Genomic DNA, 27780 nt, shown 5'->3' on the forward strand with positions numbered 1-27780 from the left:
AGTCATGAAATCATAACAACCCAAAGAATAAGAACGTGAGAATCTAGTCCTAAGGCTTTCATTGGTTCGCGGACCTATCAATCATCATCGGCTGGGTGGGTTCGCTCGTTTGCCGCTGTAAGCACGTTCGCACTGAATGAGCTCCAGTGTTTGGCTTGGTTTGACAAGTTTCCCTATACGATCATGGGGGTAGGAGTGTGTAGTTAGTTGACACATCAATAGAAAGTTGCAGGTCACTTTGCGCGTGTTTTAGGTACATTTGGGACCCGGCGCTTCTGCAGATGTAGCGCCGTGAGAAGTTACCGATTCTTCTATCTAAACGATTCAACAACCTGTCAAAGTCTACATCGTCCGAGACGAAAATAAAAGATGAACATGGCCATGTCTTTTGACGACCAGTCGTTGGATAATCTAGATCCAACCCTGACGCTTAATGATCCCAGCGATATTGACACGGCCCTCTTGAGCGACATCGATGGTAAGAATATGACGTTAGAAGTGTAGCTTTAGCTAGTTTAACCGCTAACTCAGCGTTAGCTAAACCTATAACTAGCAGTTAATTGTGACTTGAGTTAACGTTACCTTCTGCATGCCATGTGTGTTTCCCTTATTATTTTGACTTCCGATGTACATCTGAACTAATATCATACGGCATCGGCGGCGACTAGCATAAAGGATTAACTCCTGAAGTACATTATTTTACATCAGCCATCATTAACTACTGAGCTATAGCAGAGAGATAACCAATTAGCTAATGATATTTGGAGGTGAGCTAACGTTAGCTAAACCGATATGTGCTTTTATTAGACGTCCGCAATGAGGTGTTATGCAGTGCCAGAACTCTGTCATTATCTTATTTTACAACAGAACTAACCGATTATTAGAGCGGCTTTTGTAAACTAGTAGGCTAAGCTAACGTGCTGCTAAATGGTCGCGAGTGCGCCCCGCCCCCAGCCTGCTCCACATACAGAGGTAACTGTCGTTCGTTCCTCTTGGCTGGGTTCACCAAGCCACAGTTGACCCAACAGACACTAACTCTAGTATTTGTGAAATTGTTAGATTAAGCAGCGTTATTATAACCATATTCTGTGTTGGCGATTACAGTTTTTATTTGATGTTGCAAAGATATAGATAATAAATTACATTTAAACAAATCAGTGCTGCAACTTTTAACTAAATAATTTCTATAATCGTAAAAATGAGTTTTATGATCATTGCCAGAGTTTTTTTTTTTTTTTTTTTGGAAAAGCCGAACTTCCTTAAAAGTAGTAAGTAATGCAATGCTCGCCATCTTGCTGAATGTGACCGACAGTAACCTTCGATGATGCTGCTCGATAGTAACCCCGCGTGTGTGAAGCCACAGACAGCTCTCCCTCTTTCCTGTCTTGGGCTGATCGGAATAGCAAGTCTCCGAGACGCGCTCTGATTGGTCAAGAGCGATCACCTCATACAAAACACTGGTTTACAAATCCAGGCTGCTGCGCCTGTCTGCAGACACAACATATACTCTGCGAGATTGTCCTTTTCTAGTGTATTCCTTGTGAGCTTTATCACACCAAAATTATTTGTCACTTTGTATTTTTCCAGAGGAGAATTTAAGAGCGCCCTGAATAAACACTGCTTGTTATACTGTGTTTCTAATATTACTCTTACATTTAACAGCAGTGTGGTATGAATGTGGTACATTTTAGAACGTTTTAGATCTCATATTCGAAGATCATACTCTGTCAGATGATGAAACCATAGTCTTGAGTTGATTTCATGGCTTTCCCACATATTCTTTGTAAAACTCCCACAGTTGCTTTGTTGGTTTTGTACTGTATGTCGATATGCCCTGAGATTTTTGTCAATGTCTTTATTCATTCATCAAGATCAAAATGAATGCGTTTTTTTTTTTTTAAACTTCTGGCTTCTAATTCAAAATCCTATATTTTTAGTATGGAAAAAACTACTTGTAGGAAAAACTGACTTTTTTTTGCAGATTTAAGCTGTTGCAAGCTGTCACTTAACAAACTGTTTAGGGAGTCAGGACTGTTAAAACAGCATAAACATTATCTCTTTAACAAATTTAAATGAAAAATATTTTGAATTGTTTTGTCTGAGCTTGATAATTTAACAATAACTTGTTCAATGGTAAATGCCCTCTTGACATTTTTTAAAATGCTGTCATTACTTGGTTAGAAGCAGTTCATCCTTGCATTGCCTTAGTTTTTACCCACTGATACTAACATATTTTCAAGCCTACTTTGAAGTACTTTCCCTGATTTACCCTGTCCGATCAGAACCGCACTTGATAGCCAGACCTAATTTGGGGACTTTGTAAATGTTAAGTCTGTGTGCATCAGAGTCACTGACTAATTCATATCTATTGTTCACTTGGTCAATCACAGTGATGGTGATTTATGATTTCTCTCTATCTTCAGACATGCTACAGCTCATCAACAACCAGGACATGGAGTTTGGTGGACTTTTTGAAAACACACTGTATGCTGGGCCTCCTCCGACCCAAGAGCTTCCTGGCTTGAGTCAGTCTATCACCTCAACTGCCCCTCCAACCACCACCACCACACCTCCAGCCTCTTCTTCCTCTATTCTAAGCAGTAGCCCCCACCTGGATGCACTCCTTGGCCCTCCTATTACTCGTAGCTCTTCCACCCCAGACAAGACCTTCCAGCCTCCCACTTTTCAGCAATCTCCTTTGGCCCAGGTACCCAGCTCCTCCCCGAGGCAGCAACCAGCCTCCCCACAGCAGGCTCAGAGCCTCAGACAGCCACAGGTGGAACAACCCCAGCCCATTCTCAGCCAGTCTCCCCCAGCCCAGGCATCTTCACCTAATGGCTCACAAGGGCCCAACCCAGCATTCAGCTCCACACCCCAGGCTCTCTTCACTTCCCCTGCACCCCAGACTCCACCACAGCCACAGCCACAGCCACAACCACAGACACAGGTACAGACACAGCTTCAGGCTCAATCTCAGTCCCAACAAGCCCGGACCAACTACATCACCCAGAACAGCTACACAGGTTAGCACTCTTTGATGTTGATGGGCTACCTTTTTGTGAGTGGTATAGGGTATCTACAGATCCTTTTTAAAATTTATATATGGTATTGTGATATTTTAACTTGGTTTACTGTCATTCCTAATGCAGTTACAAGGCACTAAGTAAATCCACTGTCCATTATGTGATGTGTATGCTTCACTGAATACAGTTATCCCTCTTCACTCAGGAACCTTTGTTTTTAAAAAAAAAATCTTATTCTTTGCTTATTAATGCCACATTTTTGTCAAATATAAAATTTAATTTGGGATGATCTACAATGCCAGTGATTATTGTTAGACTGTAACAGTAACAGTAACAGTCACCCTAAACAATACTTAGATATAGAAAGAATAGAATATAGAAAGTCTTGCATGGCTGTAATATTGAATCTTCAGATGCAAGGCGTTAGCTCCTCTCCTCAGTATATTAGCACAGGAACAAACATGTATTTGTGCAATTCACGTAATTCAAAATATTTTTTTTTTTGGATTACTTATTTTCCAACTCAACAATCACATACTAGCGAAATGAATATAATAATGGGAGTGAATTCTCTTCAGAAAGCCTGCATCAAAAGGCTTTTTATTTTATTTTATTTTTTCCCTTGTGTCTGCTGATTGTTAGTTAGTCAAATAAATAAAAGTTTTAAATGGCTTCCAACTACTTGGGCCTATGTAGCCCTTATTACTGCTTTAAGTATTACATTTGTCAGGTGAGGGCACAAGGCTATTCAACCATTGCTGATCTCACATCCAAGTTCTAATCTGACAGACTTTGCTCAGCTGTGTGTGTGTGTGAGCTTAAACAAAATACTTTGTCCGTACAAACAACATTCATTGTATGTGTTTCATGTACTGTGTGTGTGTGTCACAGATGGCAACCATGTCCACTGAAGATATACACAATATGCTTTTTAAAATTTTAATATTGAAGTCAAAAAATGCATTTAAATGTACTTAGATGCAGTACACTTTTATTACTCCTTGAGAAAAATTCCCCAGACTTGATACTATTTAGTGATTGCAATGGCTCATCCAGTTGGAGCTGATAAGAAATATGAGGTGACTAATGAACATGGCTTTGATTTATTACTAATGAGGTTGGAGTTCAGCTCTTCACCTACAAATCCACCAAATCCCGGACTGGACAGGGCTTTCCTGTGTGGATTTTGTATGTTCTCAAAATGTGCATAGGTATCCTCTGGGTGCTCTGGTTTTCCCTACTGCTTTAAACGTGTGTTAGGGACCAGGGATCAGGTTGGCCCATAATGGCGGCGCTCTGTCACAGCAACTAACCCTCCATCTGATCATCTGACGCAGTTTTGATGTACACCTTGTGAATATATAATGACAAATAAAGCACTTTACAGTTTGTATACAAATTGTAATAGAGCCTAAGTTCTAGATGTCACATTTGTAAAATGATTCATATCCAGCCAAAGCCTGTTTAAAAGGATACATGGATAGTTTAAACATTTTAATTATTACCTCTACATTAGGTGATAAATGGCAATTAGACAATTACTTCACACTCAGAAGAATTTCCTGCTTAACTTGTTTGTTGAATATCTTATTTAGCAGCTGGCAGCCCCATCAGTGTGAGCCAACCAGCTACCAGCTTGTCATCCACACCTCCAAGCATTCAGCCAGTAGCTATTCAGACTTCCCTTCAAGGGCTGACCGCCACCTCTCCTCTACTGGCCACGTCAGCAAGCCCCCCTACTCAAACCATTGCACCGCATGTACAGCAAGTACCTGTAAGTATGTGATGCTGACAGGTGGACTTGTACAAAATAAGTGCAGTGCACGTGGTGTTGTGGAATAAGCATCAGAAGTGTAAATCTTGCGGTGCTTGTATGTGTTTCTCAGGTGTTGCTGCAGCCCCAGTTTATCAAGGCTGAGTCTCTGCTGCTGACCACTCTGAAGCATGACCCCTGCATTGTCACCACTGTGGCTTCTTCCACATCTTTGGCTACTACCACCCCAGTACAGAGCACATCACTGCAGGTAGACATTTTATATGCATCCCAAACTTAACACTGTGTGATAAACAATGGTGTAACAATGTTGAAAGTCAGTGTTGAATAATATTGAGTATTAGGGGACATTGTAGATTTTAGTCAGCTGACTGTGTTTCCTTTCTTTCTATCCTCTCCTGTACCAATGTTTATTTCCCCAGGCATTCATGGGTGGGGGCACCATCCTGACCACAGTGCCTGTGATGGTGGACACTGAGAAGTTGCCCATCAATCGTATAGCCATCAGCGGAAAGCCGGTTGGCCAGCCTCACAAGGGGGAGAAGCGCACAGCACACAATGCCATTGAGAAGCGCTACCGTTCCTCCATCAATGACAAAATTGTGGAGCTCAAGGACCTGGTGGCTGGTACTGACGCCAAGGTAAGTAATAGATTGTTTACCCAAATGCTTTGTCGAGTCATTTTTGCTCATTCAAAAATGACATACCGTAGATCTAATATTTCAACTTCACAATTATCTCCTATAGCATTTCAGTCAGTCCCTTCTGTTTTCTTCCTTAGCTCAACAAGTCTGCAGTGCTGAGAAAAGCCATTGACTACATCCGATACCTGCAGCAGGCTAACCAGAAACTCAAACAGGAGAACATGACTCTTAAAATGGCAGCCCAGAAAAACAGTATGTGATTTAATGCTTTGGACTTCTTTTTTTCTTATCAGCTTCTCTGTAGTTGGAACACCTTTTTGTGAAGAGGTTTATTAAAAGCTACTGTTATCCTAAAAGGTTCCAAATTGCATGCAGTAATTTTAAGGACAAAAATATATTTTCTTTTAAATTGCTAATGGCTCTCCTTCCCTTTCCTCTATTTGTAGAGTCTCTCAAAGACCTGGTTGCCATGGAAGTGGATGGACAGACTGATGTGAAGAGTGAGCTGCCCACCCCACCAGCATCTGACGTGGGCTCTCCGACTTCTTTCTCACAATGTGGCAGTGACTCAGAGCCTGATAGTCCAATGGGAGAAGACACCAAGGTATATGCAGCCTTTAGTGAAACTGCTAAACTGCAGTGTTGATACTAAGAGTTTGAGGATATTATATTTAGTGTTACACATAAGAAAAGGTACTAGTTCCATGCTTTTTGTCAGCAAACTGTGGTTACCTTGTTGAATTGTGCCCATTGAAATGTCTTGCTTTTGTTTTTAAAAGTCTCTTCAATGTTGAAATCTAGTGCACTTAAATAAAAAGGTAAAATCATGATTTCTTTGGAGCAGAGAATAAATTCACAACCTTATTGAGAGTCAATAGGTTACAACCTTTGCTGAACTATGAATCAATAACCAGTGCAACTTATCTGTGTAAGAAAAAATCTTTACAGCGATCAAATCAATGCTGCTGTGTAAACACAGGCTCTTTGAATGTAATTAACCCTAATTGGTCTTATTTCTCTTCTGTGGACCAGCCGATTGTTGGCACTCTGGACAGATCGGCATCGGGTGGCAGTGCTGGCGGTATGTTGGACCGTTCCCGCATGGCACTGTGCGCCTTCACTTTCCTCTTCCTCTCCCTCAACCCACTGGCAACTCTGCTGTGTTCATCCGGCAGTAGCTCAACTGGAAGTGCTGCAGCCACCAACACCCATCATGCAGGCAGAAGTGTTCTGGGCATAGATAGCACAGGTATGTAGGGAATAAATAGGGAGATGAAGTGAAACCACTATCAGATGGCATTTAACAAAGTTGAGGACTGGTTTTGGGCTTCACGTTTGTGTAATGTTTTCTATAATAGAACAGTAAAAGTAAAACTTTTACCGTTAATCACAAAAATATGTCAAATTTATAGAGGAATCGTGGAGCTGGATGGACTGGATGTTGCCAACTATATTGGTATGGCTGCTAAATGGTATCCTGGTATCTGGAGTTCTGATCCGTCTCTTGGTATATGGAGAACCTGTAACCAGACCGCACTCTGGATCCTCAGTTTTGTTCTGGAGGCACCGCAAGCAGGCTGACCTGGATCTAGCAAGAGTATGTTTTTGTTTATTTGTTTGTTTTTTAAATTGAGATATATTTGAGATATTTGGCTTTGTCTTTCACAAAAATCGGTGTCCTTCGTGGGCATTACCTTTCTAGTCTGTGTATTCTGTGTCATCTTACTTTATCTTATATCTTTACCTTTACATCATCACCAATTTCTACCTTTCCCAGGGTGATTTTGCCCAGGCCAGTCAGAACTTGTGGACCTGTTTAAAGGCTCTAGGTCGTCCCTTACCCACCTCCCAGTTGGACCTTGCCTGTGCTGCACTGTGGTCCCTCCTAAGATTCTGCCTACAACGTCTATGGGTGGGCCGCTGGCTGGCTGCCAGAGCTGGTGGCCTGCGACCTGATCGCCCCCTGCAGGAAGATGCCTGCAAAAGCAGCCGTGATGCTGCCCTGGTTTACCACCGCCTACACCAGCTTCACATGACAGGTTAGTATGGTTTTTGAGAAAATGTTTCCAAATTAAATCAGTGTGATAGACTGACCATTTGGTGGCATTTTTCATAAAATTTTAGGTTTATTGAAAGATTAAAGAGCCTTCTTTTTTGCTGTTAGTCAGGTTATGTTGATTCAGTGCTATTAAAAATGTGTGTCAAAATCATTTGGCTAGAGAAATTATTATCACATCACCTTTTTGTTTGTTTAAATGTTTAAAAATAAGTGATTTTCTTGGCTTCCGTGTGAATACAGGGAAACTAAATGGCAGCCGACTGTCAGCAGTTCACATCGCTTTGAGTGCAGTGAACCTGGCAGAGTGTGCTGGCTCCTGTCTTCCTGTTGCCACTCTGGCTGAAGTCTACGTCTCTGCAGCTTTACGGGTCAAAGCCAGCCTGCCAAGGATCCTTCATTTCACCTCTGTAGGTCCCTACAGAACTTGCACAAGTTCAAATGTCTTGCTCAGTCATTTACATTAAAGCACTGTTTCTGCTTTAGGCCCTTTAAGAATGGACCATTAAATTGTTTGGAAAAAGTTCAGATGGTATAAATTTAAACAGTTTAAGTTGACATTCATTTGGCTTACTTTTTAATTTTTTTTCCCCCCTCAATAGCGTGTATTTCTGAGCAGTGCCCGCCAGGCTTGCCTGTCGTCCAGCGGCAGCGTGCCTCCAGCCATGCAGTGGCTCTGTCACCCACTGGGTCACCGCTTTTTTGTAGATGGGGACTGGGCTATTCGCAGCACTCCTAAAGAAAGCATTTACAGCCAGGCTGGCAATACTGGTCAGTATATGCAAAATGTTTAACTACTTTGAATTGTTTCTCTGGAAAGCTCACAACAGTATTATAAGTTTAAACTTTGTTTTTTGTTCTTTCTTTTTTCTGTTCTTGACTTGTGGGTACTCCTACAGTGGATCCTCTGGCCCAGGTGACTCAGGCATTCAGAGAGCACCTTTTGGAGAAAGCTCTGTACTGTGTGGCTCAACCTCATGGGGAGAAAAGTCCCAGCCGGGGCGAGGGGTAAGAAAATAAGGGACCCTTCGAAATAATTGTGTTTTTAACACTGATAGTCAAAGCCAGGGATCCTGCTGGATCTTTCTGTGACGCAATTTAGTGTGAATAGATACAGAAAAATGGGAAACAACAGTGGCACTAATATGAACTTAAAATAAAATGATTAAAAAATGCCTTTGGTAAGAATAGATTTAACATTAACGATGTATGGTGACGCAGCAGCAAAAATAACCATTCGACCTGTGTTTGTCCTCAGGGAGTATGCTGATGCCCTGCAGTATCTCCAGCTGTTGATTAGTGCGTCAGATGCAGCTGGTGCTACATCCCAGTCTTTTGCCATCGGCTCCAACATGGCTACTGTGACGGGTAGGTTGCCTTGATAACTCGCATTTCTTTCAAAATGCATTAGAAGATGTAAATCCAAAAGATGTAAATAAGGACACTTATCTTAAATTAGATTATTGTAGATAACTTAATTTGGTGATCATTTAATATCAGTGGCAATTAATGGCAGCAATTTTTGAAATCCAGCCCAAAATCTGCATGCAAAAACTAATTCCACCTTGGCATTTTGCTGACATTTGCTGACTGAAACTTCAAACTAGTTTTGTTGCTTGACTACATCAGCACATTTAAGTGCCTTACTTCATTACTACTTGTCTTTTTTGGGAGAGTTGTTTGCCGCATCTTTCCTTCACCCGCCTTGACTTCAATTTCCTTCCTGTGCTTGCAAAATATGAAGCTTTAAAATAAAGTTCATTTTTACACTATTGAGATAGAGTAGCTTGATTTGAACTGCGCTGACTTCCACCCTCCCACTACTTTCCTTTGTCCTCACTGATCACTGATCTGAGAGAGAGGGGGCAATGTGAAAGGGAGGCATCCCCTAGATTGCTCCATTTATCTTCAGCACTGTCAAATTGGTGATCACCTTGAGGAGGGAGGGGGATGAAGGCTGTGTGGTACAGAGCTTCAGATTGCTCACACATGGTATAAGAGGTGTGTGCGTGCATGCTGCTTAAAGTAGTTTTTTTCTGAGGGACTTATCAAAATGGCTTACCTTGTTGTGACTGTACCAGAGAAGAGAAACAGATTGATTTAGAGGTAGACAGCTGCTGTGTGCGTGAGTGTATGTGCGCACACACAGTCATGCATGTTAAATGTAAATGTAGTGGGAGCAGAGGATTCATATATTTGTCTGCGGCTGTCTCATCGTGGACTGTTTTGTCCCAATTTCCAGGCTGTGACCCCCACTCAAAGTGGTGGTCCTCTGTTGCCGTGGTGATTATCAACTGGCTCCAAGGAGACGACGCTGCAGCAGAGAGACTGTATCCAACCGTTGAGCACCTGCCCCGCAGTTTGCAGAACGCAGAGTAAGTTGAACACAAACACACTGGCAGCCGGCCTAAGAGTATGTTGCATAACCCACACATACACGCTTCCACTACTTTAACCTGTGTCCTCTGTCTCTTTTCCCCCTTCACTCTGTCAGGAGTCTTCTGCCCAAGGCATGTCTGAACACATTCAGGGCAGTACGGGCGCTGCTGTCCAAGCCAGAAAACTGCCAGCTGAGCCTGAGTTACAGCGACAAGGCCAGCGCCCTGCTTCGAGACAGCCTCAACCTAGGACCACACTGCCACAGCTCCAGTTTAGACAAGGTACACAGTAACACACACTCACAAGCATTCACACATTTGTGCTCACGAAAGTCAATGTGAGGTTTATTAGTTTATTTTATCAAGGTGACAGCATCTGCATTAAAACTCTAAAAAAACACACGCACACACACGAATGAACACAGTGACAGATGTGCCCACACATGTGCGTGCATAAAATCGTAAACACAGGATTTTGCCCACACATAATCACTCAAGTATACACACACACACACACACACACACACACACACACACACACACACACACACACACAGAATCTCTCTTCACAATACAAAGCCTCACACTTTAATACAGACAGTGAATCCCCCACAGCAGCTCCACTCAGTGATACAACTGTGTCCTACCCTCTGGCATTCAGCAGATGGTAATGCTGGTGGATAGGTAGCTCACAGTGTGTGTATGTCTATGGCCAGAGCTGCGGTGCATTGTAGTTGCATTGCATGTGTGTCTCAGCAGAGTGCAATGTACCTGCAGTGCAACACAGAGCTGGGCCACTAACAGCAGTGAATGTTGTAGATGTCTTTGTTGTAGCTAATGGTGGGAAATATTTCTGTTTATCTGCTAGCATTCCACACATAATGTTTAATGCAAATCATACTACATATTTTTATTTGGGTTAATTTTCCATAGAGAGTTTTCTCAGAATTTAATAAAAAAAGGGCTGTGAGATTTATGGTATTAGATGTCGTTTTACTTTTTTTATACTGAACTGTAGAATATTCAGCTGCTAATGGTTCTTTATTAAAGCCATTTGCTTTGTCTAACATCAGTTTACCCTGTGAAGAGTACCAGTCGTAGTAGAAAGACACATTTTCTCTTTCAACGCCCCCTATGTGAAGTTTACAATGAGGACACATACCTTACAAACCACAGCACCAATGAAAAGAACAGTGATTTTTGACACTGAAATATATTTCATTGTTTTCATTAGTCAGTGGTTTAAGCCTTTTATACTTATAGGTACTGAAGGCTTGTGGCAGTAAAACATGTCCTGTCTCTGTTCTAACCGTGTTCTAGGTTATCCAGTTGCTCCTGTGTGATCTGCTGTTGGTGATGAGGACCAATGTCTGGCATCTGCAGCAACAAGGAGCCAGTCCCCCGGGGTCGGGGTCAGTGGGTAGCACTGGCCCTGCAGGGGTCCATCAGGCCTCTCCACCTGAGCTCCAAGGCTTTCAGCAAGATCTCAGCTCCCTACGCAAGCTGGCACACAGCTTTAGACCTGCAATGCGAAGAGTACGTAAAACCATATAAGTCACTACATGTAAATTGACATCTAAAGCTACAGTATGTAGCTTCATTTAAAATGTGTTTTGTGCTCCAAAACTCACCCTATTGTGGGAGGTATCGTCATTGCCTCCTCTGGCACAGACTCTCAGAAGAGCACTGACATGGGTGCAGAGAAATTGAGTTCTAAAGGATTTTAAGCTAAGCCCTTCTGACTAATCAGAAATGGTCAAGCCCTGCACATTTTATGCTAAGAGGAAAGGATACCTTGCATAACCTTCAAGACGCCACTGGCTTTGACATAGCATAACCATAGAATTAACCATTAGTGAGCTGATTGTTATGGACGTGTACAGAAATTTAATCTCAATTCAGACATTTTCAGTTTTTAGAGTGCTCAGAACAGGGGCAGAGTTAGTGATTTTAGAGCACCAGGTGTCTCTACCACACTGTAGGGACACATTAAGTATATATAAAAAAAAAAAAAACTCCTGCAAAAACAGTTTGTTTCTAAAAATGAAGAGTGAGAGATATTATTAGTACAATGTGCTTCTATTTGTTCAAGGTGGAGCTTTTAATTATATAATGTAGGGTTGTAGAGTAAAATTAGTGACCCTGCAGAGTGCTGATTTGAGCTCAGGTGTTTAGTTTACGATGCCTATCCCTTTATTAACAGACGCATGTAAATATGCACATATTTGCAGGCAGTCTACAATAGAGTTTTCTTTGGAAATTATTTAGGTGTTGTAACACACACACACACACACACACACACATACCAGAGTCAAGTGTTTAGCAGCATTATTCACAAGGCTTCAAAGTCTCTCCAAGGTACAGCTGAACATTCTGTATGAGTCATCCATACTCGCTCTCATGCCGCCTCCTCCTCTTCCTCCTCCTCCTCCTCCTCCTCCTCCTCTCCTATCATCTCTTTCCCCTCCGTCTTGTTCCAGTTGTTCCTCCATGAAGCTACAGCCAGGCTGATGGCGGGGGCCAGTCCCACCCGCACACATCAGCTCCTGGATCGCTCGCTGCGACGCAGAGCAACGCCCGGAGCCAAGACAGGTGTGTGTGTTTGTGCTTGTGTGTGTCCTTTGTATTTTAATTTTGCACAAACTTGTTTTTTACACTTGGGTGATTCAAGTGAATACCTAGTAATTGCTGTACTTGGTCTTTTTGCATTGCTTTCATCTAACCTCTTCGATTAGGTATATCATTTGTTACCGACAAGTTGCCACAAGTTTATGCTTTGTTTTTATTTATTTTATTTTTTTCGTATCTCTTTTTCTGTACCATGCTGTAGTTAAATAGAGGGCAGAAAAATAATCACAAATCTCAAGCTTACTGATAAACCTCAATCACAGATTGCTTTTTAGATTTTTCCAAGAGACACTGATTGGCTGTAATCAGTGGCTCTAATCAGCTTCCCATCTATTTTGCTCAATTGTTCACTGAACTAAATCCCATCAGTAATTAAACAAGAATCATTTGAAGTCTGATTGGCTGTCGGTAGCTGATGACATCAAAAAGCTCATGTGAAATACCACAGTAACAACATTCTTTATTTTGTTGTTGTTGTGCAGAGGAGTGCGAGACGCGGCCTGGCCAGCGGGAGCAGGCGGAGGCCGTGATGCTGGCGTGCCGCTACCTTCCTCCCTCCTTTCTATCGGCTCCCGGCCAAAGAGTGGGCATGCTGGCCGATGCAGCCCGCACCCTGGAGAAGCTGGGAGACAAGAGGACCCTCCACGACTGCCAGCAAATGATCATCAAGTTGGGCAGCGGCACTACTGTCACCAACAGCTAGAGAAGGGAGGGGTGGGGGACTTGAGAGACATGCATGGACACTGTATATAGTAACATCTCTGACATACAGCAACACACACAGACAGGAAAGACACATGCTCCCACAGACATGCAGTCTGGTATTTTAATGTGGAGTTATCACCCAGATTAGTAAATTATATAAAATGAATATCAAATTGCAGAATTTTCTAAATGCACTGCCCCTCCCACCACCTCAACCCCACATGAGAAGGCTCTTGTAGAATTTGCACTCTTGTTGTTACTGATTGATATCAGAACATAACCGTTTTCCTTTTATCAACGTGTGAGAATAAATCGCAGTGCCACAGTTTGTCCACAGAGAGGAGCCACCATGTCCGCCTTATGGATGGTGCAGCGTGAATGATGTGTGTGCGTGTGAAGCATGAAACTGATATTTGCCCTGCATTTTGCTCAGTACAGTCCCACCTCCAGTCTTTTTTTACACAGATGCTCTTCTACAAGCAGGAGTGCTCAGTGGGTTGGTGTGGCGGGCTGCTCTGATTGGCTGCAGAGTGACGTGTCTCTTGTTCATGGGAGGAAAACGACCAAATTAAAGATTAGTCTGACCGTGGGCTTTGTTCAGTGGGATGCCGCAACACAGGTGGTTGAGATGGTGCTGAAGTTAATTTGAATCACTTTTCACTAATCTGTGGTGAGGTGACCCGCTGTGCAAGCTCTGTGTCTATGTGCACTAGCCCTGCAAGGCTGAGTTCAATAAGTAATAATATGGCTTTATGAGGTCATTTTTCATTTTTGCTGTGTACATATTTTAAAATGTATTTATAATCTTTATGAACTTTGATTAAGCAGTATTTTGCCAACGCAGAGTGAAGATTTGCTTATTTTTCTTCCCTTAATTGTATTTTATTTGGTAGGTTTGGACAAGGCCCAAATAATGTAGTTACTGTACTGTATTGCCATGGCGATGAGGGCCAAAATGCAGACAGTATCGAGTTAACAAGGTGACATTTGCGTCACGTTGTCTGACTCAACCGACCTTTTGCACTGTTGCACACGTATGCAACTATGATAATAGAAGTTAGCACTGTCCAACTTTGGCATCGCCAACTGACAAGTCAAACTCTAATGTGAACCTTTGGCACTTTTCCATCAAGTTACATAAGTTTCAAAATAATTGATAATAGCTGATTTATTTTTCCAAAGAGGGCCTGTATCAAATCTTCTCCTGGTTGTAGCTCTAAAAATAAAGAGCAATACTTGCTCTTCTTATACTTGCTCAGAACCATTTCTTGACTATTTTGTTTAAGAAGATTGTTAAAAAAAAAATTTGGCATGTGTTTTTGTCCCAGCACAAGTGTGCTTTCTGTATTGTCACAAATGTGAAATGATGAAAGAGGCCAGATTGAAATGAATAAGACACAGCCATGGCGGAAGGTATTGTTTCAGTGTCCTTTAACTGACATTTTTCATCCTTTTCTGTTGTAAATATTAAAACATTTTGTAAAGAAAACTTCATTGTTTCCTCTTGTGCTTTCAGTTTCTGCAGGGCAATCGAGCTTGATACCAGATGCTTAAAAAGCAGCTAAATCTCCTTCCACATATTTCAAAATCATGCAAGTAGGTTATGGACTTGCATGTGAAATACAGTAAAGCTTTTTATTAGGGTAGAAAATAATAAAATCTGTGTCTCTGTTAAATTATTTTCGAATATATACATTTTCACAAGCCATTTCTAAAAGCAGAGGACAAAAGAAAGTGGTTGCCCATAATGTCCAATAAATGATTCAGATTGTCAAAGAGGGCATTTATTTTTCCGATTTAAATGTTTGTATGTTTGAGACTATAAAGTTAGTTCTAGTATAGTAGTTTAAAATGACTTGTTTTATTTATTTTATATTTGTGCACACTTGAGTGGCATATTGTTGTCCCCACTCACGAGCACATTATTTAAAAAAATATATATATAAAAATGCTGATCCCAATTGTGCCTTCAGTGTGTTAATGTTAGTGCATGTTAAGTAAAGACAAAAAGAGCAGGCGTTGGTCATAGCAGCATTGAAAAGTGCTGGTATATTTAACATTGGCGTTACAAAAAACATTTCAAACAAAGTGATGCTGTGTCATCGATTCCAAACAGAGAGACATGAAAATCAATAAAACGGCATGCTCCAACTTAAAACGAGTGACATTCCAAAAAAAGGTTTTGTTTTTTTTTCATCAACAGATTCTTTTAATAACATTTTGTAAGCAATAACATATTCCATTTTATAGAAAATAAACATCTCTAGGAAATACTATACACAATTATATTAGTACATCACATCTTACATTTAAACAGCATCAAATACTTATATACACCATTAAATAATGAGCTTCATAAAAGAGAAAGTTTGGTGTGGTGTTTTTGCACTTTCTTTTATGCTCTAATACTTAAATATGTCTGATTTTGATTTGACCAGTACTTGGACACCCTGTACAGAGTGTTGTTACATGAGTAGAGTGAAAGAGGCTACATTTGAGATACACAAACAGACGTGGAATGAGATCTGAAATGAATGTACATCTTCCTGCACAGCTGTGGTAGGTGAAATAATCATACACCATGGCAATGTTTAACAGTAATACTTCTGAACTGTACATAGAGATGAGATGACCTGACTCCCAGCTAAACCCTGGGAGCCCTGATCTTCAACTTCTCAAGTGATGATGGCGATATCTATTGTACATGTTGAATGTGCACACAGTTGAATGGAGTTTTGAACAGCGTTATCTTTTTTCTTTTTTCATATTTCTTTTTTTAATATCTGAAGAACACAAAGCCTGACATATGCCAAGGGGTGACACAATGATGTCATATAGGCATAATGCACATCAAAATACATCTCAGAAGATAAGAGCATTATATTAAAATACTGCGTCCATTTTTTCTTAACTCTTCAATATCAGAATATTTAGAACCTGTAAAGCACATGATCATGTACAATTTCCTCTTGTTTCACCTTGTCTCTTGTTTTAAACACAAATGCACACATTGAAATAGTACATCCAGTGGTTGGCTGCTGTTTTTTTTTGTTTTGTTTTTTGATGCATGACATCTTGAATTGGAGGTGCACTTCTTCACTCACACGGACACGTGCACAAACACACAGATGATGGGGGCTGTAGAATGACAATTCGATGATTATCACACACTCACACACTCACGGACACACACTTCTTGGCTCACATACAAGGTGGCCAGAGGGATGCTCCTGTCCAATCAGTGTCCACCAGGTGTCTGAATATGATAGCAACCCATCCGAAGGCAGAACACACACACACGCATACATACACATTCTTCGATCTGCATTTCAAACAGCGCGTCTGTGCACGTGGGCCCTAGGCACACAGTCTCTAAAGCGCAGTCTATCCCTCTGTTAAACAGTGCTTCTGCCATCCAGTAAGGGGCTCAGTTCAGAAAACACATTTCCAGACCAGGGTCAGGGAGCAGCTCTTCTGTGTGGAGCCAATCTCTGGGGGCTTGGATTCCTCTTAGCTCCACCTCAGTGTAAACTTTTACCCTCCCCCTGCCCAACTGGCTGATGTCCATGTCTGCCATCAGTCATCACCATTTGTTTTTAGGTATTGGTGCCTGTTAATACAGCAGTTTCCTTTGCCTTGCTGAATAGGTGGTGCTTGCCTGGCTGAGAGATGGTGGTGGTGGAGGTGGTACACTGGTGTATCTTACAGGTCCTGTAGAAGAAGGGTAAAGAAACATAAAGAGCCATAAATACAAATCACAAACATACAAAAATAGAAAAGTATTCTGCTCTACTCTCTGTGACACCTACACTAGCACTTATCTCACATGCTTGTACATATAATTTCCTATAATAGATCATAGATCAGCCTTAGTCTAATATGTGGTATAAGCATATACAGTATGTAAAATATGATAAAACCGTGAAGCGTGTTTATTAACACAAAAGCTGGACTACATATACATTCAGATATACTGCAAGTGGAATCTCCTGTGCTGCAACGCTACTCTGAGCCCTGTATGAAAGTGTCTCTGTGCAGATCTGCAGAGCGCAGACATGAAAGCGAGCTGGCTGCAGTCTGCAGGAGTGGGGAGATGGATGCAGCTGGCCAGTGAACCAGCTTCACTGTGAAAGACACAGCAGGAACGCCTCCTAATTGCGTTGGTGTGGTGATGCTGGCGGAGTGCTTTCTTTCCTTCTGTCCTCCCTCTGCAGACCTCTGGTATCTCTTCACTCCCTCTGTCTTTTTCTCTGAACTGCCAGTTGCCCATCGCTGTCTCTGGGACTCCGATGAGCAGCATTGCTTTCTGTCTTTTATCACTCCGTCTTTCTCTTTCAATCTTTTTACTTATTTCATTCTATCCCTCTTTGATGTCTCCTCTCCTCCCTCAATCGCTCTCTTTCTGTTCACCTCCCTGGGGTCACTCTCATTCTCTTGCACCTTTGGTCCCACTTGTTTCCTCCACTTCTCCATTTCTGAGTGTCTCTCCCTTTGTTATCTGTTTCTCTTGTTGCCCTTCTTTTCTTTTTCCACCTCTGTCTCTTTTATTCTGTCACTCTCTGATGTAACTGCCCCCATTCGTCTTTTGTTCCCACTCAGCTGCAGCACAAAACAGCCTGTTTTCCCTCTCCCTGTCTCTCTGCCCGTCTCTCTTCCCCACTCAGTATGTGTGTACTGTATGTGTGTGAGCTTACAGGTAACCTGTTAGTGAACCTGTGGACGCACACAGTGGGTGTCCCTTAGCTCTAGAGAATCCACTGCTGAGGGTGGTATGTCTTTAAAATTTCATCGATATGTGTGTTGTGAACATAAGCGGAGAAAGATTTCTGAAGGGGACCCATGGGTGGGGTGGTTGCAGGCTTGTGTGTGTACATGTGTGTCTGCTCTTCTCTTTGATTAGGCTGCTCAGCGTAAATTGGCACAGCGCAGACCCACACACAGACCTTCAGATCCCTCAACTGATGACAGCTCTGCCTGAGCCCGCTAACAACAATCTCTCTCTGTCTTGCTCTCCTTCTCTCTCTGTTTCTCACACTCTATTTCTGCTGCTTAGAGGTGGGAGTTGAGGTGAAGAGAGGCGGGAAGAGGAGTAGAGAGGAGATGAGAGAGAAAGCGGGAGGAAGGGATGAGGAGGGATGAAGGGAGGACGGCTGAAAATGGAAAAGGGAGCTCACAGGAGATGAGAGGTGAACAGAGTGAGAGACGGAGGGAGCTGGAACAGCAAGGGGGCGCAGAGGCAAAATAAGGGGAGCAGGGGGAGAAAAGAGGTGGAAAGAAAGAGAAAGAAGTAGGGAGTTAGAGAGAGAAAGGATGGTGAGAGCATGTGGGGAGGAAAGCAGGCAGTGATGGTGGGTGGGGTGTTTTGATCAGCAGCCAGCTCCTCATCCCTGTCAGTCTGCACAGAGGAGAACAGGAAAGAAAGATGGAGAGAGGGAGGGAGAGAGATGCAGAGAGGAGAGCGAGGCTACTGCCACTGCTGCCTCAATGCACCGCTGCTCCCTGCTGAATGTCAGCACTGCTCCCTCTGTGCCCCCCACCCCTCTCTGAATTTGACCTTCCCCACTGTGCTGCAGGGTATATGTGGTACCACGAGATGGCGTCTGTTCTTTAGGTAACCTGGCTGTGGACTCTTCCCGTTACCACAAAAACTGTGACCCACTGCAATTGCAGTGGTCTGTGATCATAACAATACATAGTAAGGTACACACACAATGATCATATAAGTAAGTGTTGGTGAATATGTGTTGATATTGCCGAGGTTGGTCTGTATATTTGTTCAAGATGACATCATTGCCTTCATGAGTTATACACTGGCATACAAGTAGATAGGGTACACGAGGCCACTGTACAAAAAACACCAAGCTAAGCCTTTATGCTCCCTCCTTTGATTCTTTCAGTGTTTTACAAAAGCTGACAATTGTGTTTTCTGTTCCGCACTGTATCATCTTTCCAGCCGCGGTACTGCTGCTTGTGACAGCAATGTGTGAACCCTTTTTTTCTCCTGTGCTGAAGAGAGGGATAAATAGTGGAGGGGGGGAGGGGGGGGGGGGGGGGGGGGGGGGTCGAGTGAAAGAAAAAAATTGGGTAGGAAGGGAAGTGAGGGGAGGGTAGAGAAGAAAATAATCGAAATGCACAATGGTTCTCAGAGCAGAGAGGCTCTGAGTGTTCTGCTGGGAATGCAAACCTATGTACATCTGTATGAATACACATATATGCAGCTCTACATCCACACAGATCTAATGTATAAGCTACATTGACTTGGTTCCACAGATCCTCTCCATCCACCTTCCCTTTCTTAATTTAATGCCAATCAGTAGCTGGAACGATTTTATAGGCTATCCACTGACTGACCTGATTTGAGGCTTTTGTTTTCTTACCTCGTGTTTAGGACATTTGATGGAGAAGTCATCCTCATGGAATGTGCAGCCTAAACAGAGAGAGAGGAAAAAAGCAAGAAAATAAGCTAAAGTGTTGCATAGACAATACCCCCCCCCCCCCCCCCCCCCCAAAAGACGGCTACAAAACATAGAGGTGGGGTGAAATTGAAAAATGAGCGAGAAAGAGGCAGAGAGAGATAGCAACAGAGGAAGGAGGGAGGCTGAGTGGATGAGATGTGATGCAGGCTGGCAGGCAAGCAGATATGGCTGGTGCACTCAGCAGGATTAAAAAAGGCCTCGCTCTGCTCCCTGTGCTGGCTCGGCAGACGTGGCAGGCCTTCTAATCCTCACACTGTACTTCCTTGGCATGAGGTAATGTAAGGGGAAGCCATACATGACATGTGCTGACACACAGACACTCGTTTATATTGACAATAACAACTGGGGACACACACAAACATGCGAGCAGCGAAGCGAACATACCCGAGCAACATGGCTGTAAAACCCACGCGGGGAAGCATTTAGGCAAGAATTTGTGCAGCAAGGCATGTACGAAGATGCATGCAAACACACACACACACATACACAAAGTCAATCCACAGACAGCAGAATAGATGGATGGAGCCACAGGGGTTGTGGTCAATAATGAACACATACACATCCTCCTCCCTCAATCTCACCCCCCTCCAATGCACACTCCAGGGTCCCACTTTCTTCTCATCATCCCCTTTATTCAAGGCTCCCTCCATCTCCTCCCCCCTTTCCTTTTTTACTTTCTCCTACACCCCTCAGACGTCTCTCCTGCACTCAATAATGTTACTTCTCGATGCATTTTCCCTCATTTTACCCGCATCCACTTTCCCTCCCTCCTCTTTCTTCCTTCACCTTTCATTTTTCTCCTTTTTTTCAGCCAGTTCTATTTATTCCTCTTCCTATTGCCCTCTCAACCCACGTTCAACTTCCCCTTCCCAATTTCCCTCCTCATTTCTCCTCCTTCTCCCTGTCTTTTCTTCTCTTTTCATCTGTTGTTGCTCTTTTCCTCTCTTGCTGTTGGTCTCTTACCTATCTCTTTGGCGCAGACATAGTGGTATTTATGAGAGCAGCCTCTCCAACAGCAGCTGAGGGACGCCCCCACAATCTGGCACTTGTAGCAGCTCTAGGGTTAGTCAGACAGTCGGACATATGGACCCAGACCAATAAAGAAACATACAAATTGACAGACAGAGGCACATAGAGACAGAGTGGAAAAAGTTAACATCAATTTCTCTAGCAACCTGCACAGATTCTGAAAGTCCATAGTATTGTTCTCAATTTTCATAAGCATGCATGCATTTCAGGACACACTCTTACCGTTTTGGCTGAGTTGTTGGCAGCCTCCTTCAGTCCATATAGCCTCCCAGCTACCATAATTATCCCCTTGGTCCAAATAGTACAGTTTTCATGGGCCCAATGCTCCTTAGTCTCTGCCATGTCTTGTAACCTTTGGAACGTGCTGTCCCTACCCTCTTGGTCACCCGAGGACCCTGGGTTGGCCTGGAACTGCTTCATCCTTCTGAACCTCTCCCGGAGAGTTAATCTTCGTGGACCACCCTCTTGAACCATCCTTCCCGTTCTTTCTGCTCGTCTATAGCGCCAATGGTGGTGCTTGCTACTATTGCTCTCTTGAGTGAATGATGGTTCTGCGTTGCCCTCCTTTTCTGCGCTGCCCTCGCCCTCATTCTTTGAGCTGCCTGGTTCTTCAGTGCTGCTACTATTGTTGTCATTGGTCTCCTCTGACTTTTCCCTGAGGGACTCTCTGTGCCTGATCGTCAAAATTTTCCGTGGAATGCTATCTTCTGTGTAGTAGGGTCCACACAAATCACCTAAGTCTCTGTAGTTTGGTGGCTTTCCACACAGACAACATGTAAGACACCTGCCAATTAGATTCTTATTTAATAAGGGTCCCTGTAACATGGCGGCAGTGTGTGGCACTATTTTAGCAACTGTGAAAGGATTTCTCATTCTGAGAATGCCCTTTTTTCTACGTCTCTGGAATATCACTGCATCCTCAGGCTTGTTGACTATGGCACACCAGGGGGAAAAGTCTCTGGAGTTGTTAATTCGCACATAAGGACAGAAAGACAGTTTGGAATTTTGATGCACTGGTCTGCGCCTTATTCTTTTAACAGAAATGGTCTCAGTTCGTTTTTCTGATATTGTCACTACAGGGCCCACAATACATGTCTTATGTTGGTCCTCATTTTCCATTTCTCTTCTTTCCCTTTCTTCTTTTTCTCTCTCCTCCTTTTCGTCCTGTTCATACCCTGCAGCCCTTACCACTGCCTCAATAACCTCGATGGCGTCTTTCATCCCCGGTTTTGGTCCAGGCTTTTTGTGTACTTTTACTGGCATGCCTGGAATCTGCTCTGCTGAGGCTTTGCCTCGCTTCCTCTTGGTTGAATTACTTGATGGTTTTCTACCTCTCCTTGGTTTCTGAATGAGTTCTGTGCTAGGAACCTGAAGGCTTTCTGTGATCTCATCTGGGTTGATTGGCAGAGGTACTGTTTCCTCTGTGGGGGTTTGCTTCTCTTCTACCCCTTTCTGTTGTTGCTCCTCTGTTTCAACACTTGTCTCCTCGACTGTCTCTTTTTTTATAGAGGATTGGCCTTTTCTCTTCTTTCTTCTCTGTTTTAGGTGCATCTCATGGTTGTTTTTAATGGCCCTCTGTTTGGCTAGTCTTGGTGTCGTAACTATTAGACTCCCTGTTTCCAAGGCCACTACTGAGGCATCTGTACTCTCCACCATGGCCCATCGCTTCCTTTTAGTTCTGCCAGACTTACTGGCAGCAGTAGACATACCTTCAGAAGCCTGTTGTGGCCATGCTTTTGTAGTGCTGACCTCAACTGGGGCTTCGACTGAGCCCCAAACCTTGTTGAGTCCAACATCATGCTGCACCTCTGGTTTAATGATTTCCTGTCTTGTCTTCTCTTTATTTGCAATCTCTTTCTCCACCCTCTGCCTCACTCCCTCTGGCATGGACTCTGGGTGACTTATATCACGCTTTTTTCTTTCTTGTGTCACCTCCTCTTTACTCACTGCCCCTTCATGTTGTTTCACTCCTTCTTGTCTATACTCTGTACTTTTCACTTCTCCCTCTATCATCTCAGTGCTGTTTATGAGCATTGATGTCTCACCTTCCTTTAAGACATGTTGAGACAAAGCCTTGGCTGTCACATCATCAATTAGATTGCTGTCTGTCTGGGGAATTGGAAGGTGTTTCTTTGAGCTGGGAGATGTAATCTTCTGCACCATGGCCTCATATTTCTGTCCTCTGCCTTTACGTGGGGGGAGGACTTTTGTTTTAGTGGGACATTGAGGTGGCACAATAGGCACATCATTAGTGACGTCAGATTCACTGTTGCTGGGAGGAGTGTTTTTTGTTAGGGGAGTAATCACATGGGTTTTCTTGGGTGGCCCACGCTTTTTTCTGGGGCCTCGAACACAGGCCTCTTTAGGTGTAGAGACAACCTGTGCCATCAGGGGGGCTTGAGGTGGTAAGGGCTTTGGTTTTGGCTTTGGACCCCTCTTTTTCTTTAAAGGTGTAGTAGAAAATTCTTGGCTTGGTTTACGTTTTAATAGAGGTGATGTCTTTTCTGCAGATTGTTCAGTTGGAATTGGTGGAGCAGTTGTTGCAGGTGGGTCTGCTGGTACCTCGTTGGTTTTAACTGCATCATTAATAGGAATTAGAGTTTGTTCCACTATTATAGGCTCTTCTTCTTTCAGAGAATCATCACTGTCTTTTATTTCTGTTAGCATCTGAGGTAAAATATCTTCCCCTATGTTTTCTTTTTCTTTTGACAGTTTTTCTTGTGAGGGTTTTCTGGATCTTAAGACCATGTTCTTACTCTCCTTCTCTGGAGTCTTTACCTCAAGGTTTGCTTGTTTTTCTTCCTGGTTTATTGGTTTTTTATCATGGTTTACTTGTGATATTGTTGCTTTCAGGCTCTTCCTGCCCCTGCTTTGCAGTGTTGACAAAGGTTCAATGATTTCTTCTTGCTGTACCAGCTTTGTTTTAGAAATTGAACCTTTAGGACGACCTACTGGTGCCTTTGTGGGTGCATTGTCAGTGGGGTGCAAAACTTGTGCAGATCTGGGTCCAGGCCTAGTTGCTGATTTTACAGCTGGCTTTGGCCCAGGTTTAGACCCTGTTTTTGAGCCTGGTTTGGGGCCTGGTTTTCTTTTCACAGGAGTCTCAATTTTGGGTGGCAACTCTGGCTCATTTGACACAAGTTTTGGTCCTGGTTTTGATCCTGGTTTAGATCCAGGTTTTGGCCCTGGTTTTGGTCCAGGCTTTGGTCCCGGTTTTAGTCCTGGCTTTGCTCCTGGTTTTGGCCCTGGTTTTGGTCCATGCTTTGGCCCTGGCTTGAGCCCCATCTTTGATCCTGGTTTTGGGCCTGGTTTTCTTTTCACATGAGGCTCAACTTTTGCAGGCAAGTCTGGTGCATTGAATGAGCGAGTGCACATTCTTGAACGAAAACCATCATTTACCATTTTGGGCGTCTGGCTTACAATTGATTCCTGATGAGCTAGGTCTATTTGATCTGAGAAAAGCACAGTTTTGCTTGATGGCATACAGGGTTTTTGTGTAGGTGAGGGAGCCCCTTCCTCTTCTTTTTCCCCCTCCCTCTCCAAACTTAGCTGTCGTCTTAATCCCACACCTGAATGTATGATTCTCCTCCTGCTTCTGGCATGCTTACGTCCAAATGTCCTTGGCTGAGCAGATGGGGCCACAGGCTCTGGCTTGGCCAAGGGGGTCACAGCACTGGCACAGCTAATGCCTGGCTCCATGTCTTCATCTCCCTTTTTAGGGGAAGGTGGTGTGTCTGCCCAGGATGGGGCTGAGGGAAGTATTGACTTCCCTGGTAGCTGAGGAGAGTCTGGCTCCAGCACTTTAGCATCACTGTGATCAATATGATCCCTGGCCTGAGCTGGAGGTGTTGCTTTGTCATTGAGAGCTGAGAAGACTGGCATGGCGGACTGAGGCTGGGGAGCAGTGTCACCAATGGCCGATTCCCTTGTAGAAGCATCTGCTGCTGCAGTTGCTACTACTGCATTTGGATGGGCAGGTGCCCCTGCAAACTCATGGTCACTGTGGCGCTCAGTGGGCTGAGTGTCTGTCCTGGTGCACAGATCTCCAGTAAATTTATCTAGTCCATCTCCATTATTCATGTGCTCCTCAGTCAACGATTGGCTCACTTTCTCCCCCTTCTCTAACTGCTCCACAACCTCTGCAGACAGTCGACGGGAAAGAGAGTGTTGCTGTTCATTCTGTATTGTGTCTTCTTCTTCCTCAGTGGCATCTTCCTCTCCTTCCTGCTCCTCTTCATCCTCCTCATCTCTGCTCTCCCTCTTGTCTGAATTGCTGTCATTCAAGGCCTCAACTTGGGGGGTTGGAGAGGTGTTCTCTGAGCTGCTGTTTTTCTCATTGGAATATTGATCATGCTCAAGGTCAGCCCTAGAAATAAAAGGCAAAGTTTTCACTGAGCTCTCAGAAGCAGCTGGAGACTCCGATTTGAATGCCTTCGATTTCATCTCTTGAACAAAGTATTCCTTGTGGGTGAGGTCAGAGAGAGCTGCTGGAGACTGTTCAACTAAGGTGTTGACGCCTTGGTATGCTGAGTCCTCTTCCCAATAGCCTTTTCTTGTCACCTCTTTGTTTACGTTGCTGTAGAGGTTGGGGCATTTCTCTTCATCTGACCATCTCTCCAGCTTCTCTGTGGATTTTGTGTTCAGTTTCTGAATCTCTTTAGTGTCTAAATCTCTCTCACAATCAGGAGATATTTTTGTTGTCGCCTCTTCTTTGTCAGCTGATTTCTCTGTCCAGGCCGATTCTTCAAAGTTCTCTTTAACAGGCTCATTGGTATGCTGTATACCTGAAGGGGAGTCCCTCTCTTGTTTCATGGGACTAGGGATTGTAACGCATGTAGGAGACCTTTCATCAGTGAGGCTCTTCACTGGAGTACTCATGCCATCTCCTCCTTGCCCCGATGGACATCTAATGAGATCAGCGGTAAGGTTGTGTAGACCTGAATCCCCAGACCTGGTGGACATATCATCTGGCGATGTCATGGAACATGAAGAGACTGTGTCTAAACTGAGTTGTGTGTTGTTCAGGGCTTGTGCTGGACTTCTGCCCTGGCCACAGTAGTAGTAACCCCTTTCCAGTTGTTCATCACTACTGCTGGAGTAGCCCCCCTCATGAAGTTCCATTGGCATTGACTGGTGCTGTGGGGTAGAGTAAGGGTCCTGCATTGGACCTCCACCCACTGTACCACCACCACCACTGTCTGGATATGGAGGACTTTTGTACTCCTCACCTTTTTTGGAGGATGCTCCGTTTCCAGCACTGCTGTTGCTCCCTCCACTGCTGCGCTTACTGCCTTTCTTGTTGGCCACCAGGGCCTCTGAAAGCAGCAGCTGCTGGACATTATTGGAGATGTTCTCTACCTGAGTGGTGAGGGCATTCAGACTCCACAAGCTCGGGTTTGACAAAAGCTTCTCTGAGAAGCGCTCTTTCATGGTGGGGAGCTGTGGTGTGGTAGTGTAGCTGTGGGAGGCTGTTTGGGGCACACTGGGTGAGGGATGTGAGCGTGGGGGCAATAACATGGCATTGGTGCTGGCTTGCTCCTGCATACCAGCTGAAGAGGAGGATGAGGAAGAAGCTGCACCGGGGGTCATGGGAGGTTGGCCATACTGGAATGACTCTGGATTTGTCATTAGTGGTGAAGGGGTGGAACTGTATGAGGGGGAACGTCCTACAGAGCGAGCAGGTGAGTGGCTTGATGAGGGGCTACAAGTCTGATAATACTGTTCTGGTGATCTGACAGACAGTTCTGAGAGACAGTAGTTTTGTTGAGGTTGGCTGAAGTGTTGATATTTAGGGTGGGACTCTTGTGGGTTTGCCATGGCCTGTATAGTTGGCTGCTGCTCATAACCTCTGGAAGGAGGCTGCTGGTAGCTGTAGCTGTTCTGAGCAGGCCTGTAACCTCCCTGCTTTAAATTGCTGTGGCTGCTCATTTGTCTGCCATACTGGGAATTTGGAGGCATGTTGTAACCTTTAAAACAGTGGGGCATAGGGCTGCACTTTTCTATGTATGGTGATGGAGACGGTGAGTGCTGGGGGTAGTGCAGGTGACTCTGGGGGTACATTAGAGGGGAAGGAGCAGGGTTAGGAGGGTGGGGCTGGTGGTGTGGGCTGGTGTAGGCAGGGTTGGAGGGCTGGTGGCACTGGGTCTGGGAATGGCCCAGCATGTTCTGGTCCATGTACTGGGACGAGCCAGGTGCAGGGGTTCCACCAGCCTCCATGTGCCCCACCATCTCTGGGTCATACTGTGCTAACTGGGATGGGTCTTCCCACTTCGGCTGGAGGTGGCCCTCACTTATATACTGAGCTGAGTAATTCCCAGGACCCATGTGGTTACTGTAGCCCCCAGGACCCTGTAGGTGCTGACTGGGGTTTGGTGGGGGAATTTTGCTTCCTCTGTACGATTTCTTTCCCTGTGATGGCACAGAGCCCCCATTTCCATTCCCATTCCCTCCACCATTACCTGGGTAACCAGCATAGGCTTGCTGGCTGTAACAGTCCTTGGGTCCTCCTGCAGTTCCAGGTCCACCTGCTGCTGGCATGCTTGTGGGGTTTGCCAGTGAATGAGCCTCATAGCCTGACCTCACATGCCCTGGACCTGGGCCTGGATGTGGACCAGGGCCCGGGTGAGGGTGCTGAGGATGGGGATGATGTGGATGTTGGCGGTAGGTCTCCAGACGGGATAATTCATGGGGTTCCTGCTGGTAGCAGGGTTGGTTGCTGTGGTAACCACCGCTCCGCTCACGGAAGGACTGCATAGCTCGCTTCGTCTGTAGCCAGAGCTGGGAGGGGGGGGTGAGGTGAGGTGGGAAAGGGGGAAGGGGGGTTAGGGGTTCTGAAAACAGGGTGAGAAGGGGAAATAGGAATATAGAGACAGAAATTGCCAGGGTTAGTGTTGAGCCTGAGGTTTATCAAGTCAAAGCAGTCAAAGCAAAATAGTTCCACTTTTTTTCCCCATTGAAGATAATATAGTTCACACTCACACACACAAACATAGGTGTGTACATCTAATTTACATACAGCATTGTGTGGATTTTTCACTCATGAACAATATTGTTGTTGTGTTTAATCC

At 44.1% G+C, this 27780-nt stretch overlaps 2 protein-coding genes across 7 annotated transcripts in view; one reads left to right on the forward strand and one right to left on the reverse strand.

The window, feature by feature from the left end:
* The first annotated feature begins 124 nt into the window (after positions 1–124).
* srebf1 (sterol regulatory element binding transcription factor 1) lies at positions 125–14697 on the forward strand. 2 transcript variants are annotated; one of them, XM_067478455.1, is made up of 19 exons: positions 125–478; positions 2424–3023; positions 4619–4797; positions 4910–5047; positions 5220–5438; positions 5579–5693; positions 5888–6045; positions 6474–6690; positions 6854–7038; positions 7219–7480; positions 7741–7907; positions 8100–8268; positions 8397–8505; positions 8756–8865; positions 9740–9872; positions 9992–10157; positions 11196–11411; positions 12356–12467; positions 12986–14697. In XM_067478455.1, the coding sequence occupies exons 1-19, from the start codon at positions 370–372 to the stop codon at positions 13204–13206; spliced, it is 3585 nt and encodes a 1194-aa protein (XP_067334556.1). In that variant the 5' UTR covers positions 125–369; the 3' UTR covers positions 13207–14697. The 2 variants fall into 2 exon arrangements, with proteins under 2 accessions (XP_067334556.1, XP_067334557.1); XM_067478456.1 differs by having other exon boundaries at positions 4622–4797.
* Positions 14698–15227: 530 nt separating this feature from the next.
* LOC137100564 (retinoic acid-induced protein 1) overlaps positions 15228–27780 on the reverse strand; it is a 55525-nt gene continuing 42972 nt past the window's right edge. For 4 of the 5 annotated variants that reach the window (XM_067478452.1, XM_067478450.1, XM_067478451.1 and 1 more), the window contains 3 exons: positions 20936–27543; positions 19586–19635; positions 15228–16919 (listed from right to left, as the gene is read on the reverse strand). In XM_067478452.1, the coding sequence (XP_067334553.1) occupies positions 16805–16919; positions 19586–19635; positions 20936–27543 (6773 nt within the window). In that variant the 3' untranslated portion in view covers positions 15228–16804. Of the gene's footprint in view, positions 16920–19585; positions 19636–20647; positions 20742–20935; positions 27544–27780 lie in introns of all 5 variants that reach the window. The other variant, XM_067478453.1, reaches the window with a different exon arrangement.

Source organism: Channa argus, chromosome 15 (assembly GCF_033026475.1).
Source record: "Channa argus isolate prfri chromosome 15, Channa argus male v1.0, whole genome shotgun sequence".
NCBI classification, from domain to species: domain Eukaryota; kingdom Metazoa; phylum Chordata; class Actinopteri; order Anabantiformes; family Channidae; genus Channa; species Channa argus.